This window comes from Chelmon rostratus, chromosome 22 (assembly GCF_017976325.1).
Source record: "Chelmon rostratus isolate fCheRos1 chromosome 22, fCheRos1.pri, whole genome shotgun sequence".
NCBI classification, from domain to species: domain Eukaryota; kingdom Metazoa; phylum Chordata; class Actinopteri; order Chaetodontiformes; family Chaetodontidae; genus Chelmon; species Chelmon rostratus.
This window is the reverse complement of record NC_055679.1, coordinates 14,683,678-14,702,728: the sequence shown is the minus strand read 5'-3', so window position 1 is coordinate 14,702,728 and position 19,051 is coordinate 14,683,678. Positions and strand designations below refer to the sequence as shown.

General features: G+C 41.2%; 1 protein-coding gene across 1 annotated transcript in view; it reads right to left on the bottom strand.

Moving 5' to 3' along the window:
* The window catches only part of lhfpl3 (LHFPL tetraspan subfamily member 3), a 37,942-nt gene extending 19,921 nt beyond the window's left edge, over positions 1 to 18,021 (bottom strand). Inside the window, exon 1 of the mRNA XM_041964296.1 lies at positions 17,586 to 18,021. Within this exon, the coding sequence (XP_041820230.1) occupies positions 17,586 to 18,021 (436 nt within the window). The remainder of the gene's footprint in view (positions 1 to 17,585) is intronic.
* Between the last annotated feature and the right edge of the window lie 1,030 nt (positions 18,022 to 19,051).

Here is a 19,051-nt window from a genome sequence, read left to right as displayed (position 1 = left end):
ACCTAAAGTAAGAGTCAAGACAGAAAGCCAGAGAATGACCCACTAATGCACCACGTTGGCCTTTTTCAAATGTAATAACTGAAACCAATAAGTGCAATGTTTCCTCGCAGCGCTTCCCAGACATCACTTAGTATTCAAACACTTTTCAGACTCCCTCTGTGGATTATCTGTTTTCGGATGGTGACAGACTAAAAGCTTCCATCTTGGAAATACCATGCGTCCCCGCTTTCAAAATGTGAATCAGCGAGTTCTGCAAAGTACTTTTCCTGCCAACGCGTAAATAGCCGAAACCAGCCCACAGACATGCTGGTGGATTAAAATGCAGACAATAAAAAACATGAATAATTTGAAAGGAATATACATACATCTACGGCATGCACTCGCACATTAACCGTCTCTAGTTTGATGGATTAACTGGATTACTCTATGGGTTTTTAAAGCAACCAAATCAGCTGTTCGCAAATGAGACTCTTTAAGCCGTCAGATGTATATACTTGCAAGTTTAAATTGAGGAGACCCACTGATATTTACAGCCTCACCTTGAAAACAGCTGCATATGTCGACCAATTTTAATGTTTATTTCATTGCGGTGACCTCTAGTGGAAGTAGTAATTATGACGGGAAAAAAGGAAGAAGTAAGGTGACGTAGAGTAAAGAGCAACAAAGTCCTTGTGTGAAGGAAGGTGGGGATGGATGGATCAAACAAACAGGACGTTCACCCAGGAGACCACTGTTTGTGTCCTGTGTGAGACCAGACGTTGACCTTTTTTAGCGTCCTTACGATACGTCACATACTTAACAGTAACATACTTATCTTAACCCCTGATCTCAGTAGTGCAGTTGCTCAATTTAATTATTTTAGGCTTCTAAATGTGTGACCATTTCGCGTTAATGTGGTAAAGATGAAGATCTCCAACATACACTCTGGCTAAGTTGCTGTTCCCAAGCAGCAGCAGCAGCATTTTAGAGATATTAACCTATTAACCTGCGAAGTGTCCCTGAAAAATATGCTGTGCTCAGGCACCCGAGCATATTACTGTACTACTCCAATCAGAGAGTGAAGAGAAGAAACATTTATTTCTATGAAAATGTTGTAGATTAGCAGCGAGGAGCAGTGAGCTCTTGTTGTATTTCTTAACATGGTGTACTCTGTACTGCCTTCCTCCCGCACAGGCAACGCGTTCATACTTACTCGATGTCTTTTTGGCCAAAACACAGAACTCACTCGTCGCCCTTGGGCTGAGATTAATTGTGTGAACTTGCTCTCCTCTCTTTGCCCTCAGGTCCTAATTAAGTGGAATTCAACTTGCTTCATCTCGTAATTATGAAGCCGGCGAGAGAGGAGCTCGCTCTGGACCGAGCAGATATACAAACAGATTGAGGAGGAGGAAGGAGAGCTGGAGAGGTTGGGCACTATGGGGGGGTTGTTGGCTGGATGTTTTTGCTTCAGTTTTGCAGGCCTGTGTTCATATTTTTACAGAGTGTGATTCCAGAAAAGCTACAGATTAATTTGCGTTCTCGAGCCACAGTCAATCAGAGCGGCTACTGCTGCTATCTGCGGATTTAAGTGAGGATATTTATTCTGTATGACTGATACGTGACTGAATTTCTGAGAAAACGCACCACGGGAGAGACCCGACACACTCAGAGGCCTCCATTCATGTCTGAGAGTGTCATTATTTATTCATGAACAAGCAGTTGTGTTTGCATTTATAATTCATATCAAAGTGACCCAAGTGGGCATTGCAGAGAAGCAGTGACAACAACATCAGCAGCATTTAATCTGCAGCGTCGTTAGATCTGGCTGTGATGTCCAAAATATCTCAATTGTGAGCTCAGATTGAAAGGCCTGAGGGATCAGGAAGCAGCAAAGTCATTTGACTGTCGATTTGGCATACTGTTGGTTCGGGGTCTCGTTCCTCGCATTCAGCCTGTCACATCCCATCACAGCAAGACGAGACTCAAAGCTCAGTCTTGTCTTTCAACTCTGGTGGAAAACTTTTGCAGAAGTTTCCGGTCGTCTGAGGTTAGTCGAACAACGACTCCTCGTAGCTGTCGGTCTCTAAGCTCGCAGGGATGAGCGGTACAGACCAGGGCAGCAGGGCTGAGCCGCAATCAGCCTCTCTACCCCACCCCTCCTCCACCATCCTGGTTACACTAATTACATTACTCCTGGGGAGACGGGATAATCAAATCTTAATGAGGCATGGAAGACTTCTGTGCTGTGCTTGACATGACGGTGTCTACAAACAGAGGTGCTGAACCACAGCTGCACGAAAAACCCATTTTACACCAGACCTGATGGGATATTTAGACATTTTAAAACACAGTTGGCACGACATGCTCCACCCTGATGAAATTAACCGATACAGTTTAACTTTATTAACTACTATTCTTGGCAGTATTTTTTTATTTTTTCTATTCATTTGGCTCAACAAGAGAATAATGGTCTATCGTCATTTGGAGGGCATTCAATGCAACAATATTTCCACTGGTTATCTAGAAGAATCCAGTCAAAGTCAAATGAACTCTGGTCAAATGAACTTTTTTTAAAATACAAATCCTGCAGCCTTGTCTTCACACTTCTAGCTTGTATGTCCTACAACCTGGTTGGCCTGATAATGATAAGCCAAATGATGCATCTTGCAACAAGATCTAAGAAACATGTTTAATTCTGATCAGTTCACATATCAGTTTACATACCAGGAGTGAAAACCAAAAGAGAATCATGTTAAAAACGACAGATTCACCGATCAAACTTATGCTAAACACTGCTGCTCTTGTGTCGTGTCTCTCTGTTCCCTCCTGCTGCCAATTAACCTGCACACCTGTAACTTCTCCATTAATCAAACTCCTGCAGTATACACAGCACGGCTCTACACCTCAGATCATTCAGTTTGCCAATGTTGTACGAACATTATAGCCAAGCCTTGGTTTCCTTGTGGTTTCCTGAACTGCTGAGTTGCCTCACCCAGCCAGATCCAGTTACTCAATGCCCCACTGTTTCCATTAAAAATAAACATCTCGTGACATTTTGGCAGCTCAGAGAGGACCCTGAATGATGGAGGCTTTCCCGTTCACATTCTCCAGACTGGTCTGACTGGAAGGATCTTAGCAATTACTTAATAAGAGCAATCAATCAGGATCAAGTCCAGCTGTGATTGATTAAGTGGCGTTAAGTCCAAAATGACTGAATTTTTTAAAATACTAATTTAAATTCAGCCACTTAATCAAAATGACTTTTTAAACAATGTATATTATTAGATTTTTTTTGATAAATATGAATTAATATCAACTATTCAATCAAAAGTGACACAATGAAATCCACCATTAGGGTAGCCTTTGATGTGCAGAACAGACTGAAATCCAAAACTGTGAAGAATAAGTTAGTTAATGTTATTCTGGAGCTTCCCATAAGACTTGAAAGGCAGCAGGAAAAACAGAGAGTATTTTGTTCTCCTCTGGGACAAGCTTATGCTTCTTGAGATTATCACTTTCCCCTGCTGGGGGATTTGTCACTGATCCCTCGTGCAGTGGGGAGCAGACTATTTAGTGACGCTCCCTCAGGGATACGTAATACAATAGGATAATACAACAGCAGATTGGGAACATTTTCTTTTGCGGGGAGGAAAATAACACAACATCGACGGCTGCCGCTCGCATCGCTGATACTCCCACTCAGCCGGTCTGAAACACACTCGTGCGCCCATGCACTCGGATGAATAAATCTCTTGTCTTTCATACACACAGACGCTGTCGCTCCACACTGTTCAACAACACACCGGAGATGTCGAGCTCAGGGTTGCCAATCACTCCTCTTCCTCTCTTCATGCCACTCACCGCTCTCATTTCAGTCCACATCCCTTGCTGTTAGCTCCCCCGCTGCTCCGTAACTAGCACCTGATTAGGACGTTATTAAGCCCCATAACTTCAGCACATCCACATCCTGCAGAGACTCCTGGAAAGACCTCGTTATCTCCACATCAGCTTCAAAACTGTCCCTCTCTCTGTCTGGCAACTGGACACCATCCCATAATCATCCCATCAATTTAAAGGGCAGCACAGGTTTGGAAAATGCCAAACGTAGTTTCTTTCTCCAGCCCCAAGAGAACCAGGCAGATCTCATGAAACATGTATAAACCTCCTTCTGGAAAACACTGCAGAAATCAAGGCTACAAGAAACATCACTCGTGAAGAAGCGTGTTGCTTCATGCAAGCAAACTGCGGGTGTAATTAGACGTTAGACAGTTTTTAATAACAGCGATGCTGTGGAATTTTAGTCGGCAAGCTCATAACGTTGTGAACGTTAAAGCAGCTCCATCATAGCTGGTTTAATCACAAGGTAATGGACCCTGTGAGGTCTCTGATGCTTGTCCCCATAAAGCAACTGTCCAGAACTGTGCAATAAAAGTGCGATTTAGTGTTAAATAAGGCATTCAAGACAAATAGAAAGCAATCAGAGAGCACATAGGGCCACAGAGGCCCCATTATTCTACCCCATTATACTAGAGAGTGTTTGCAAGATTTTAATCTGGGTCTGCATCAAAGTAAACACAGAATATTAGGTCTTTGTACTCGGATGAATTGTGCCAAACGTCTCATCACAGCTCAGATATGACTGTTAAGATGTATTATGTGCTGCAGCACCACCTTGCACTTAAATTTACAGGTAAATGTGTAATGTGAGCACATGCTGCAAAAACACTGCACAATTTGTTCAAGAGTTGGCAGTTTCTGTCAAATCGTCTCCAGGGATTTAGCCAACTAAAGGAAAACTTCTTTCTCAGGCGCATGGAAATATTTAAACCACAAATGTTGGCGATGGTAGGATGAAATGTGTAGGACGGAAAATACCTGCCAATTTTTGGCATGGCAGAAAATCAAACTTGAAAATGTGTGTGGCACACACTGGTACAGTCTTAAACCAGAAACAGAATCTGAGAAAATAAGTCTACACCTCGTGGTTTAAAGCTACAATGATTTTTCTCCGATATATTACCTTTTTAAACTGTTATAGCTTTAGCTAGCTTCGCCGCTAAACGCTCCACTGTGTTCACCAGGTGGTCGCTAACTTTATCCATATGCTGTTTGGCACTAAGGTAGCATACGGTGGTTTTACCTGAGCTTTTTTGTTGAAAACAGTCACCTTCTGCTGCAAGTGAGGGCGATGAGAGCTGTGAGAGTAAACCAAAACACTGCGGGATGTAACACCAAAACAATGAGCCGAAAGACGCTAACACCCTCGGCATCGCTAAAGGGGAACCACAAAGTTGATGAATGAATTACTATGAGACATTACACAGTCATTTGACGCTTTTTAAATATGAAACTACTAATTAGTGCAGCTTTAATCATTCACTGAAATTTGTAAAAACATGTTTGAGATATTGTGCTAACAGACAAACAAACAGTAGCAAGAAAGCTACTGTTTAAGCTAGCTATGATTCCTCGTATCAGTCATCATCAGCAGTCAGTGTTTTCATCTTTTGAGTGGCCTTGGAGCCATTATATTATGCTTTCTTTGTGCATGTAAATTTCCCCATGTCAATAACCACCGCTATCACTGCTGTTCATTTCTTTGCAGTTTAACCCGAACAGAGGGGCATCCATTTTCTCGAGGATAATTACAGTCCCAGAGCCTCCTGAAGAACGGGGACTCTGGATGTCATTTTCATCTGGTTGGCAGCCCTGACAGTCTCGTCTGCTTCTCCCCGTCTCACATAATCTCCATCTCCCTGCTCGTTCCAAGTCCTAACTACTCCGCAATCAAAACTGTCAGTCACACTTAAGGCTCTAAATACCTTGCGATTCCCCAATCAGACACACCAGTCTCGCTTTACCTCGAACAGGCTCCAGCCGCTCCGGCAGCCCCGTCTGTCCATCACGCCTCGGCTAATTTTTAAAGACAAACTCATCACCAACTCAGGATGACATCTTATTCATCAACAAGCTGCAGTGAATGACTGAAAATAAAGTGACCTTGACAATATTGGTGCAATGTTTTTCTGTTTTTGGTTGAATTTCTTTCTCGTTAATGGCATATTTATTATGTGTTTTCTGTGCTCTTTATGTATCTGGTTTTTATCTCATTTCCATGGACCGTAGTTGTCTTTGATCCAAACTAAAATATCTGAACAACTATTGGATAAATTGATGGCAGGCTACATGGAGGATAAATTCTACAGACTTTTGCTCTAGCGCCACCAACAGGTCAAGGTTTTCACTTTTTATGATCACATTATCTAGTGCTATCATCAGGTAAAAAACTGTCTAATATTTTAGTTTAATTTGGTCACAAACAAACAACATTCCCATCTGCCTCAGCTTTACTTTGTGTTTAGTACTAATTAGCAAACATTAGCATGCTAAAACAACTCTATGATGGCAAACATAGTATTACACTAGCTAAATATTACCATGTTAACATTGAAATTTTGAGCAATTTGTTGTTAGCATCAAGCTCAAAGCATTTAGCTCAAAGTACAGCCTTACAGAGCCATTAGCATGACTCTTGTTTCTTGAAATAAGATAACACTATCTTGCAGTTAACACTAGCTTATAACTACGGATAGCACTACCTTTAGCTCTAAATTAACAATTTTAAGTTTCCTGTACCTTCACTGCTAATTAGCGAATGTTTGTATGCTAACATGCTAAACGAAGATGGTAAACAAGGTTAACATTAAATGCCAGCATGTTAGCACGTGTTTAAGACACATTAGCATGCTAACTTTTGTAAGCAGCCTAAAGTTCTGCTGTACCTATAGCATAGACTCTTTGTATTATTTATATCTATATTATTGATAGCAATTTATTTATGATGTATTTTATGTGCATTTGTCGTTATTTCTTTCATTTTTTTTATCAGTAAAGCGCTTAATTAAAGTGATACAATAAAAAGTCAAAGAAATTGTGCAATATTTTCTCAAGCTTGAGGTCTAACGTGTACCAGCACTATTGTTAATCTGTAAGAGACCTTGCGATCTTTCGTAGAGAAAGCACGCGGCTGCAGCAGCTTGTAGCGCTGACTACACTGTTAGCTATGAAGCTGTTACTCCATATTAATGTCAGCTTCCTCCGCTGGCTGCTGCAGATTTGCGAGCAGCTGACAGGCAGATATGACGACCTCAAGTCTGGCTGTGATTGCAGCATCTTGGACTCGATGTTCAATCTCACCTCTCCGCAAGACCACACACCCCATAAAACTCCTCGCCCTCAGTGACACCTTTAGGTCGCCTCGCCAACGCCGTGTTTAGATTTATGCTCAGGCTGACAGCTCTATTAAGTAGATCGCTGATCATCTGGGTGGCAGACTTTGAAGGAGGGGGTTTGTGCACATGATTTCATGAAGCTCTATATTTTTTATGTCTGTGTTTAAGGGGTCATTTCTTAAGATTTTTTCTTATCACAAATCACAGAACAACCAAAACGCATTTGTGGAGGGGCTGACACACACACATGCACACACACACACACACACTTTATCATAGTATGACAAAACAAAAATTGTAATTTGCTCAGTTCACTTCTATATTTCTGTGGTAATGTGTGGTTGCTTCTTGCTTTTCAAATTCATTTTCATTTTCTATATTTCTTTGCATTCATCTGGAATTTTATCACGTACACATGTGTTTGGGTCAATATGGAGTTCAGTTTCCTGCTCAAATACACTTACGCTTGCACGCTTTTTAGTAAAGTGTTACCGGTTAAAATGTAATTCAATGCCAGCTACAGCTACAATATTTTTAATGATAGTACACGAGTATGTAGCGCACAGTTTGGAATTTTGGACAGGCCCCATGTGTTGGGATCCAAAGCTCCTGAACAGCTACTAACTTGTGTGTTTGCTGTCGGACGCTGTGGAAGTTCACCTTTCGGGTGGGTGGTAATTTAAAATATTGTAGTGTTTTTCTTTGTATTTTTACGCCTGAGGCAAATGCTGATGGCCTCATCTTCTTCCTCTGTCGTTATGCCTTTCCGGCATTACATTAACCGCTCGTTTAGCCTCAGTGGCTTCCAGACACGACAACAAGCTATTTTATGCGCAAAGACGAAAAAGCTTTGCTCTCGATCAAAGAAGCACAAAATTTAAGCAGCTTTATGATGATATTATTTTTTCTTTGAGTCATTACTTTCCTAAATGTTTCTGTGGGATCTCGGCTGTATTTTTTGAAATGTGGGTAGGATACACTCGTCAAAGTGGGACGCTGAGGCAGAAAGTGTCTGTTCCTACAAGTCAACTTTAGAGACTGATTGAGTTCACAGATTGTTTACTGTCCCTTTAAAATCCTCATCAGCTAAAGGAGGTGATCCACTTTCTTAATCCTGGGACTCAGAGTTAGTCTGTCGTTGAGATCTGCGAGCTTCAGCTGACTTGGCTGGCTTTTAATTTGGCTGATTCATTCTGTGTGCGTCGCCATTTCTCTTTCTGTTTCTGCTTCTGTAGCATTTTTTTTTCTCAGTGTAAAATCACCATCCATCCACCGAGACCTCTCCGAGTTTAAAAAAAGAAATGTTTTCTTTTCCAGGCAGCACCTACAGGGCAGGCAGCCAGGGGGGAACCAGCTGAGCACTTTAGTGAGTGGACAACGAGGGCAGAGGGTTTCATCTAAAAAACCTCCAGGTGAAGACATCACTCAGAATTTGTTTTCTTTTTTTCCTGCTAATAGCTTGTCCTCTATGTGTGTGCGTCTCAGTCTAATGTGTGGTCATGTTACATCACTGTAAAGCCTCTCAGACTCTTCCGGTCCTTCATTATATGTGTGAGAGGATAAAGACCGGGCTGATGTCATTAGCTGCCCTGCGTTGAATACAGACCCTCTCAGCTACACTGCAAAGTGTCTCAGGACTCACATCAATGTGTCTTTTTTAAAATTAGAAATGCTTTGTTCAACAGCGTATTATTGCAAGCAGATTTTGGCTGTTATTTATTTATTTAATGTCTATATTCACATGATCTTTGTCGGTGAATGGAGCTGCCTGGTTGTCATGGATTTTTGTAAGCACTTCAAAGACTTCTCCCTCTTGATATTGAGTTCGCTGAACAGGGATTTAGTTTTCAAGTATATAAAAATGTAAAATCTACTTATGCCACAGTTGCAAGGCGAACTATAATATAACATTTTGAATACACTCAAGCGCAAAGGTGCAAATAACACGGGGGAAGAAGATGAGAAGTTGCTGAAGTGCTCTGCAGTTCCACGGCAACTGGGAAAACTCCACCTGCTGAGTAATGTACCATGTTGAAAAGCTCCAGAACAGCCGCTTAATGGACCTGGTTTTCATGACTGCCTTTCTCAAGGTCCAGAATGACCTCTGAACCTTGTATATAACGTTGTTTTCACAGCTGATTTTACATTTCATGTGTGACATATGTGAAAACCACATGTGCACGTGGAAACTTGTCACATATGTGATGCATTCACACTGGGTTTTAATATTCATTCTTTTTCAGCTTTGTTTTTGGTCTCCACCAACTCCTGCGTTAAATATCTGGCTCTTTAGCTACTAAATGCTGCACTACATTCACCAACTAGTTGCTAACTGTGTCTGTCTGCTGTTTGGTGCTGAGCAGGTAGTGTACTGTGTTTTTTAGAGCTTTTTTTTTTTTACTGCTAACAGCTGCATGCTGCTAAAATATATGTTATGACGGCGGTGAGAGTGAAGGAGAACAGTAAAGGTGAGGTCGGACAGTTTAACAGTGAGCTGAAAGTCACTATACAGCTCCATAAAGCCGAGCAGAGCTGCAGATTCAGGTGATAATACTCTTTGGTTCATCACTATGAGCGACCTTTTACACCTTGTTTTCACATATCACTTGATACATTATTATTAAATAATGTTATAGCAGGTTTAATACTTCACAGGTGAACATACGAATTTCACATTGTGTTTTCTCTAAAGGAACATTTTTGTCTTAATGGACACAACGTTCAATTTCTTTTAGTTATTTAATTTTATCTAAAGACTTCCATTAATTTTGGACAGATTGTCTCATTGCATGGCATAAAGTGGCATTTTGTGCACATGAATGCATATTTAGTTTATATTCTCATAAGAATTTATTTTAAAATTTAAGTAAGTGCCTGAGTAGCATCAGAGTGCTGTTTCATTATTTCTTGATAAATGCAACAAAGATCTTGATTGATACGTTGATGATTTTGATTAACCCTCAGTCGACATGTTTATTCTCTGCACAAGGGTGATTATTATCTGTCATTTGTTCTTTATTTCTTACATTTTTGGCACTCTTGCAAAAGAGAGCTCTCGTCACTCATTCTGTTCTTTCTGACTCTAACTACAGGGGGAGCCAACAAATGAAGGAATGATTAAATGAAAAGGTATTACCATTCTTACGCATCTGTTGTCAGGAATGATTATAGAATATATTGTATAATAAGTTCATATGGACAGAAATAACACAAGCAGTATTTCAATATGAGGATTTCAGCTTTCAAACAGTCCCCGGATCAGTTCACATTATCTCGCCTTCGCCTCTGCAGACGCAGCGTGATAGTGTCTCTGCATATTCTTTGCGCGACACACGGTGACAGTGATAAGCAGCACGCCCCGGTTCCACTTGACATCTTTCTGAAGAGAATACCACACAACGCACCGAGCATTCATGGGATAATCAGTCAGTCAGGCGCTTTATCAAAGTGTGTTATCATGCATCAAACATAAGGCAACCAGAGCTTCTGTGTTCTCTGTCACTCTCACAGTCTAAACTACAGTACATGCAGCTGTCCCCTGTTTCCTGATCTTCTGGAGAGCAACATTTGGATCGATAAACCTCCAGCTACCAAATGGACCTTTTATTTTTGCCTCCAGACCACTTAGTAGGCAGAGAGCACCACGAGGGAAGCCACTTACTGAGCAGGGAGCTGCTGGTCAGACAACCAGGAAATGGGCCGTGAGTTGGAAACGCTTCAGCGGCACTTTGAGTAAACCCGCCTCTGATTCTATGGATTTCTAAGGATGCACAGCCACAGGAAAAGGGCGGCTGTTCATGCCAGGGCAATCTTCATATGTGTGTGTCTGTGAGGTCCAGATGGCCATCAGAGCTCTGGAGACCATCCAGTTTATTGAGCACCAATGTGCAACCTCACGTCAGAGCTGCTCCACCCTGAGCGCGCTCACCTCATCCTGTTTTCACCATCAGCGACTCCCGAGTCAGGCTTTTAAAAAGGCTTCTAAGATGTTTCTAATGGATTTGTTAATGGCAAACAAATCACTTTTTACGGCTTTACATATAAATAATAAGCCATTAATAACCTTCTGGGTCGTTCTGTTGTGAAAAATCCATTTGGTGTGTATCGTCCCCCTGATTGCTTTTTTTTACAAGCTCTTTAATCATCCAAAATCCGACAGATTGGTGACAAAGTGAAGGAAAAACCAACATAAAATTTCTTTGTGGTGTGTTGGGCCAGTTTCTCTGCTCCTTGGCATAGTTTCCTCGAGTCTCTAGAACCCGACTGGAGGGATGAGACGCAGTTTCTTCACAAGATCATCTCTCATTTGGTGTTTTGATGATGGTGACCACAAAGCCAGATCACATGATCACACCATTTGAATGCTGACTCTTCTTTTAGGAATTTTCTGGATAAAACAACTGTCCCCGAAACACTCCTCTCAGCCCTCCACCCATCTTTAAAAACTCCCTCTCTTCTTATAAAAGACATAAAACATCAGAACTAAGACGGCCATGTTCTAACCCAGAGGCCTGTGTGCTGTTAGATGCTGTATGTGATGTCCTGAGGTTTTGTTTTATGTGAACTCACCAAAGCTAACTGTTGAAATGCCAAAAAAATACTGAATCTTGAACCGTTCACTGGCCTTCTGTGCCTTGTATGGACCCATCAGTATTTTCAATCATATTTTGGCAGGTTTTTCCTTTAATTTGTCATCTATTTATACTCGTGTGTTGATGACTTATTCACCTTCTGACAAACAAGTATGTGAAGTCATAAATGTCATTAAGTCAACAACAAACGGCCATGAAGAGCCCAGTGGAGGCTTTCCTAATGAATTAATAACATTTTTTTAAGCCTCAACACCTGTGATGGTGATCAAATTAAATGTCAATCATCTTATTACTTCATGGAACGTTCGGAAGATAAATAATCATCATAAGCTCGTTGATTAGATAATCTAGAAATGTCAATACAGAGAAAGAGATTCATGTAATGTCAAAAGATAGAAATAAACTGTCAAATCAGTTGCACCCTACTCTTCTGCAGTAAATAAAAAAACCTATTCACCATTGGTTACAACTTCTAAACATATGAATTACACCTTTTTAGACAACTTTATATCGAAGTAGTCTCATGTTACTTTCTGTCACCGCAGCAGAGGTGACTTTTGATGACAGTTAGGAGGGTTATTTTCTTGCGGGAGGACCGTTCAGGCAGAAAAGTAAAGAGAAACACATAAAAGTTGGCTCTCTGTCTGGGCAGCATGCCAGCGCCGTCAGACGATCGCCTGCCAAATACTGAGCAAAGTTATGCAAAAGAATTGTTTGAAACTATAAAACAGAGCATTGAACCAGGCTGTGTTTTTTTTTTCACATCTGCAACGAGGCAAAGAAAACGGTTACATCATTACAGGGATCATCATTATTCGCAGCTATTTTTCTAAAATCTCTTTATCTAGTGGAAGACGGCGCTCATCAAACATTCAGGACAGGCCGTCGCTGGAGGAGAGGGCTGCCTCTGAGCTGTGTGTGCTGCCTTTGATAGCACATCACAGCGGCCCCCTTACCACATGAAATCTGACAGGGGGGATTTTTTTACAATCACGGCGGGATTTCACACTGCTTAGAGAGAGAAGGCGCCTCAATATTGGCTATTTAAGTTGCCTTGAGAATCTTTTAAGGGCAGATTTCGCCGTGGCCTCAATGTGACGAGGTGATATGAGACGGACAGAGTGATACTGAATGAGGCTGCGAGTTAAAGAGGCTCTGTGAGCTATTATCAGCAAGATGGACTCAGAGTATCAAAAGTAAAAGTAAGTTTTGCAAGAAGAACGTATCCCTGTGGTTGATATAAATGACGTTATTAGATTGTTACTGCTGATGCATCGGTGTGTAAGCAGCATTTTACTGTTTAGCTGAGCTAATTAACACCATTTAGGATCCCAACCCGGGGATCGGGCCACTCGAAAGGGTCACAAAATAAATTTGAGGGTTGTGAGATGATTAGTTCTGCTCCACAAATACGCATTATTGTTGGGCTTTAATTTTTACTTTGGTTCTTAAACAATTTAAAGGGGAGCTTTCCAGACCTCTGCGGCTCCTCCTTATCTCTGCTTGAGGCTAGCGGCTCGAGGCTACATTAGCTGCTATTAGTTTAACACACCTGAATCTCCAACTGAAACTCTGAAACTGAAACATAAGGTTTTCAACAAGAAAGAAGAATGTGTGGAATACACAATATGATGTGTCTGCTTCTGCTGTGTCAGTTTTGATTTTTTAGTCTAATGTTATAGAAGTGCAATGTTTAATCAGTGGAGACTTTTTCAAATGAGGCCTTCAGACCTCTGCTAACAACTCATAGACATCTGAAAGTTGACAGGCAGCCTCTCTTTCAACATCCAGAATTGTTGGAAAGCATTGGTTTAATCTTGTAAAATGTATAGTTATGTAAACTTATATTTATAAGTTTATCATATGTAGAGCTGCATGAATTTAAAAGACAAAAAGTTCGCAAGTTCGAGGATTTGCTTCTTGTTCTGTGATATCGAGCTAAATGTTGTGTTTTGGACTGTTGGTGGAACAATAATGAAATTTAAATGTCTCAGTTTGGGCTTTTGGCAATTGTGATGCACTTTTTTGTTGTTTTCTGACATTTTATGGAGCAAAAATTAAGTAACTTATAAAGTAACAAAGACGTCAAAAATCAAAATATGAAAAAATCTCCTGTTAAGATAGACATTGTGGAGCTAAATGTACAATATTTGCCTGTGAAATGCAGTGGAGTCGAAGCGTAAAGTCACATAAAATGGAAACACTACAGCACAAGCACCTTAAAATTTATTAAATGTACTCAGTTACTCGAACCACATTCACATAAACCACCAGAGACGCCTGGATCAACTGTGACAGCGAAAATCTGCACCCCTGATGCGGTGGGAAAAAACCAGGGAAAGCCAACATGTGACTCAGAGGAATAAGAAGCAGCTTTGATCTGTGACAAAAAAACTGCAAAGACTGAACCTGCCGGGCTGTGCCAGTCATTAGGACGGTGATAGAGCTCATCATAATGCCTCCTCTCCAAGATAATCCAACTCACAGCTGCTGGGGTTTGAGACACTGCAGATACTTTTGTGACAGAGGGCTGTCTTTTTTTTTGCCATGAAATGGGAACATAGTGTTTAGATTAGGCCTAACAGCTGGCCGATGGCTCTGCTGACCTCGATATCTAATCAATGGTTTATTAGAATGCAGTCTGCGATTGCTATATATATTGCTAAAACAGGTGGTCAGCAGTGTTTTGCGTTTCTGTAGACAAAAACAGAAGCATTCTCTCTACGAATGTAATCATAATTGGTTATGACACTTAATTCCCGCTTGAGAACGAGCAGCATGTTACAGCAGCATCTATGAAGATGCAGAGTTTGATGCCGAGAGATTATTTATGCGTGCAAATTAGATTTATATGTGAATTCTGATCTATAAATTTTGTTCAAAATCCCTTTTTTCTTAACAGTCATTATTAGAAATATGTTTGTCTGTGGGGGTGTAAATTGGTGTGATGCCACCCATTTTCTCACAGGAATAAAATCAAATGTCTTGTTTTTGTCTTAAATGACAGCCCCTTCATTGATGTACATGTTCGGTTGTTGCTATTAACAATCCCTCTGTCTCACAGCACGTCAAAAAGCGTTTCCTTTTCTGACCTTGTGCCATTGTTATGTATCATTGTATACAAACGATCCTCCCTGAGTTTTAGCTAATTCAAATGTTTGCAGATGACACAACGATCTCTCTCAGTAATAGCAGTAATAGCAAATCAGGCACATGAATATCGAGGCTACATTAGCTGCTGCTAGCATAACGCGTTCAAATCTCTGATAAAACTGCAGCTGAGTTGAATTGGGTGTAATAGGAGCCAGGTTTTGAGCAGAAAGAAGGATGTGTGGAATCTGGTTCTGCTGCATTGATTTTTTTAAAAACTGCCCATCATGAGTCAAACAGTGTCACGGGAATGAAAAACTAAATCAGTGGAGTAATTATTGAACAACAAATTGGTGTTAAATGCAAATAACACCAAAAGCCTGACAACATGCCCAATTATGAGTAGGATAAACTAGAAACCAGTATATTTTTTAGCATGTGGAAGATGATGGAAGAGGTCACAGAAGTCAAACTACTGGGAGTCAAAATACAAATCAATCCAACTCAGACGGCTTTTTGCTGACCTTTCTAAACTGGTTTCTAGCTGCAATGAAAATGGTCTTGTTCAGGACCCCCCAACATTCAGGCTAATCTGATAGATTTCTATTCACAGCCTGTTGTCACTCCCAACTTGTCAAATGACCACAGTAGAAACACGGCGGTGCAATATGGCGGACTCCATGGAATCAATAGATATAAAGAGCTCATTCTAAAGTAACAAAAAAACACAACAACTCTTATTTTCAAGTGATTATACACTGATGAAAACATACCTCTGAATATTATATTACATTTCTGGCAAGAGATCCTCCTAAATCCAACAGACTGGTCCTTTAAAGACAGCAGCAACAATGATCCACTAGTTGGTCAAAGTCAAAAGTTTAAAAGGAACAATAAGCCTGCAGGACAAACTGCTTTCAGTGTGAGACAAGCAGAAAATTGATATAAGGAATCATAGTAAAATTCATTAAGGATAAAAACTGAAATGTTATGTGTTTACAACATATATAAGTATAAGTGCACTAGTATACATGTGTCTGTATGATGTGTGTTTTTACTGTGTATGTCGCTGTTTTCATTGTGATTTTAATATGAACTCTTGGGAGAAGGCAGCTAAAACGGATCCAAATAAATTAATCATAAACCAAATTTAAAGACATTAGAAATCTCCGTCTGAGAGCGTTGACATGTGACACTCGGCATTTCTGCAATCCTTAAAAAAGCTCTGGTTCTGCTGTTCTGTGTTCCAATCGACGAAAAAAAAAAGAAAACAGGGAGAGGAAAAAAGGTTTTTAATGCCGACATTTACTGTCATTTCCCCTTGTGTATTCAAAGAGCTGCCTGAGACATAAAAACTGAGCTGCAGCAGCTATTTGAAGATGAAATGTTGGAAGAGACTCAAGATCGCTGCACATGCACAAATTCTCTGTCTGCTTCAGAGAGGATGCTGAAAAAAACGAAAGGCGGAAAAAAGCACACATTACCTGTCCGTGATCCTTTGATTTCCCTTTCTCATTTCCTCTACACATGTTTCTTGTTTTATTTAAGGTTTGATGATCCTGTCTGTTCTCATTAAGAGAAGAAGATTTGCATATTTCGAGTTTATAGCTATAGGCGATCACAATGTAAACCCCAAAAACCACTGAGGACTTACCTGTTTCTAGTTTATTAACCTTTTTATAGGAAGTTTATTACAGTTTTTTTGGCTGATAAATGACAAAATTCTGGATGTACTTTGGAATAAGATGCATCAAAGGGATTGAAAACATGAATATTTGAGCTCTACATCCAAACATTTTCATCCCATTCATATTGATGATCCCCACTGAAGTGATGGCTAATACATCACTGTGAGGTTCTGATGAATCTCGACGTGTTCGTTTAACCTCAACGTCCAGACCTGCAGGTATCAGCAAACCTTCCTGGCAAAAAATGCATTGTATTTTTTCACCGTTTAACTCTTTAGGCGTCAACGAACAGTATTTTTCTCTGTCAATCTGAGGTGTTACGCTCCTCAAAGGCTGTTGTCACTCCACCTACACTTCAGACAGTTACATAATGTTTTATCAGGGCTTTAGTAACCACAGAAATGCTCTATAACTGGGTTTTAGAGGACAGAATATGCTAAAATAGGGCTGTGTGGTCAGACTGTTGGAGTTCTTGACCTGAAAAAGCAGAGGAACATCTGGATTTTTAGGTAAAAGATGTACATTTTGACTCATTCTGAGTTGGAGGTGAGGTTAAAACAGGTAATTTCCAGTGAAGTATATGATTGTGGAATTAAGTCATTTAAGCTCTGAGTAATCTCATCAGAGTACAAATTGGAGTACAGATCCGAAAGAGCAGGATTTTAGGGTAGAGGCAGCATGTTTTTACTCTGGTTGTTTTAATCCTAAACTTGATGGTGTTTTAGAGTCTGAGTGGGCAAAGAGGATAAAACAGACAATTTGCTGTTAATTATATGAGTGTGATATTGAACTCTTACTCATCTGAGGTCAAGTGAGGGTCTATTGGTCCTGAAAAAGCAGGAAAATATCCGGATTTTTTGTTGCAGTTTGAGCTGCTCTTGTACCAAACTGTCTACAACCTGAGGAGGGGACATTTGAACTCCGTGTAGCCTAATCTCACCTGGACCAACACGCCCACAACCACTGAGCTGTCTCACGAGCTCCCACCTGGCAGAGTGTCCTACCTGCTGCCAGCTGCATCCAGCCGCAGATCTTATACACGGTGCCGGTGCTGCAGAAGAAGAAGAGCGCGAAGCAGCCGATGCAGGTGAGGACCAGCACCATTGACATGCCGATGAAGAAGGAGGCGGCCTTGAACGCACCAGACGGGATGGCGCTGAACTCGGTAAAGCTGCCCTGACAGGTCAAGTCCCGGGACAGCCCGTTCCCGATGCAGTAGTGGAACAGACCGAAGTAGCCCGCCTGCGGGGTGTCCACGCCGTCTCCGATCCAGTACGGCTGGATGAAGCACACCACGTTGACGATGGCGAAGAGGATGGTGAAGATGGCCCACAGGACGCCGATGGCGCGGGAGTTGCGCACGTAGTTGGTCTGGTATATCTTGGCAGCCTCGGAGGCGGGGAGCATGGTGGTGGTCGTGCTGGGGGCCCCGGGGACCATCCTCCGGTCTGTCTGAAAGGGGGTCCGCTCGGTCCTCCGGATCAATGAACCTGTCCTCAATAAACTAACATCTGCTGCATCTGACCCATAAACGGCACAGTCACAGTGTGCTGCACAACTTCAGCTGTTTTCGGGTTTTATTTTATATTTATTTTGTCTGACTTTATTTAATCACTGTACCCACAGCATCACTGCGCTCTCGCATCCATGGCAAGGTCGGATTTTGTTTTCTTCATGTGTTTTCCTCTGATTTTCATTCATCAATCTGCCAAAACGAAACGTGCGCTCCGCGGAAAAAAACAAGCTTCAGGAATCCATCCTCTGTTCACAAACCCGCAGATTCAACCCGCATCTGTCCTCATATTTCTTTAAAAATGTCTCTGCCTGAGGTGTCCAAAGCCGGAGAGCGTTATTCCGACAGACGTGTTCGGCTCTGTCATTCACTGTGTGAGATCTCGCAGAAACGGTCCGTCCGTGCTCGACGCCGACAGACCTGCAACCGCAGCTGAGATCCTATTGAAACAGAGTTGGAGGATAGCCTTGGATAGTAGAGGGCCAACCCACATCCCTTAATCCCAGGCTGACGTATTATTCCAGTAAAGCGCGAAATCTTAAACACACACACAGTGATATCATGAAAACAACAGTGAGGCTATTAGTCCTCAATGTTATGCTCATAATCCCACTCTCACCGCTGAATCACACTAATACCCTGACTGTATGAGCGAAGCATGGACAAACAATGAAAACAGCAATTAGACCTATAAAATGTCTGGGATACTAGTTTAATTGACCTAATGGCGTTTATCTCCAGAGTAATTATTCTAATACTATGATAATCTTTCCAGATGGCGTCCTCATTTCTCCTGGTTTAGCCTTATGCTGCAAAAATATAAGATATTTTGTCATTTGAATCCTGTGTTGGCATATTTTCCAGTTTTCTGTTCTGAAAAGAAGGCTAAATCAATTAGTCATTTCTGCTTCTGCTTCTATGTGTAATGTTAAATAGCATCTATCCACTATCTATCTA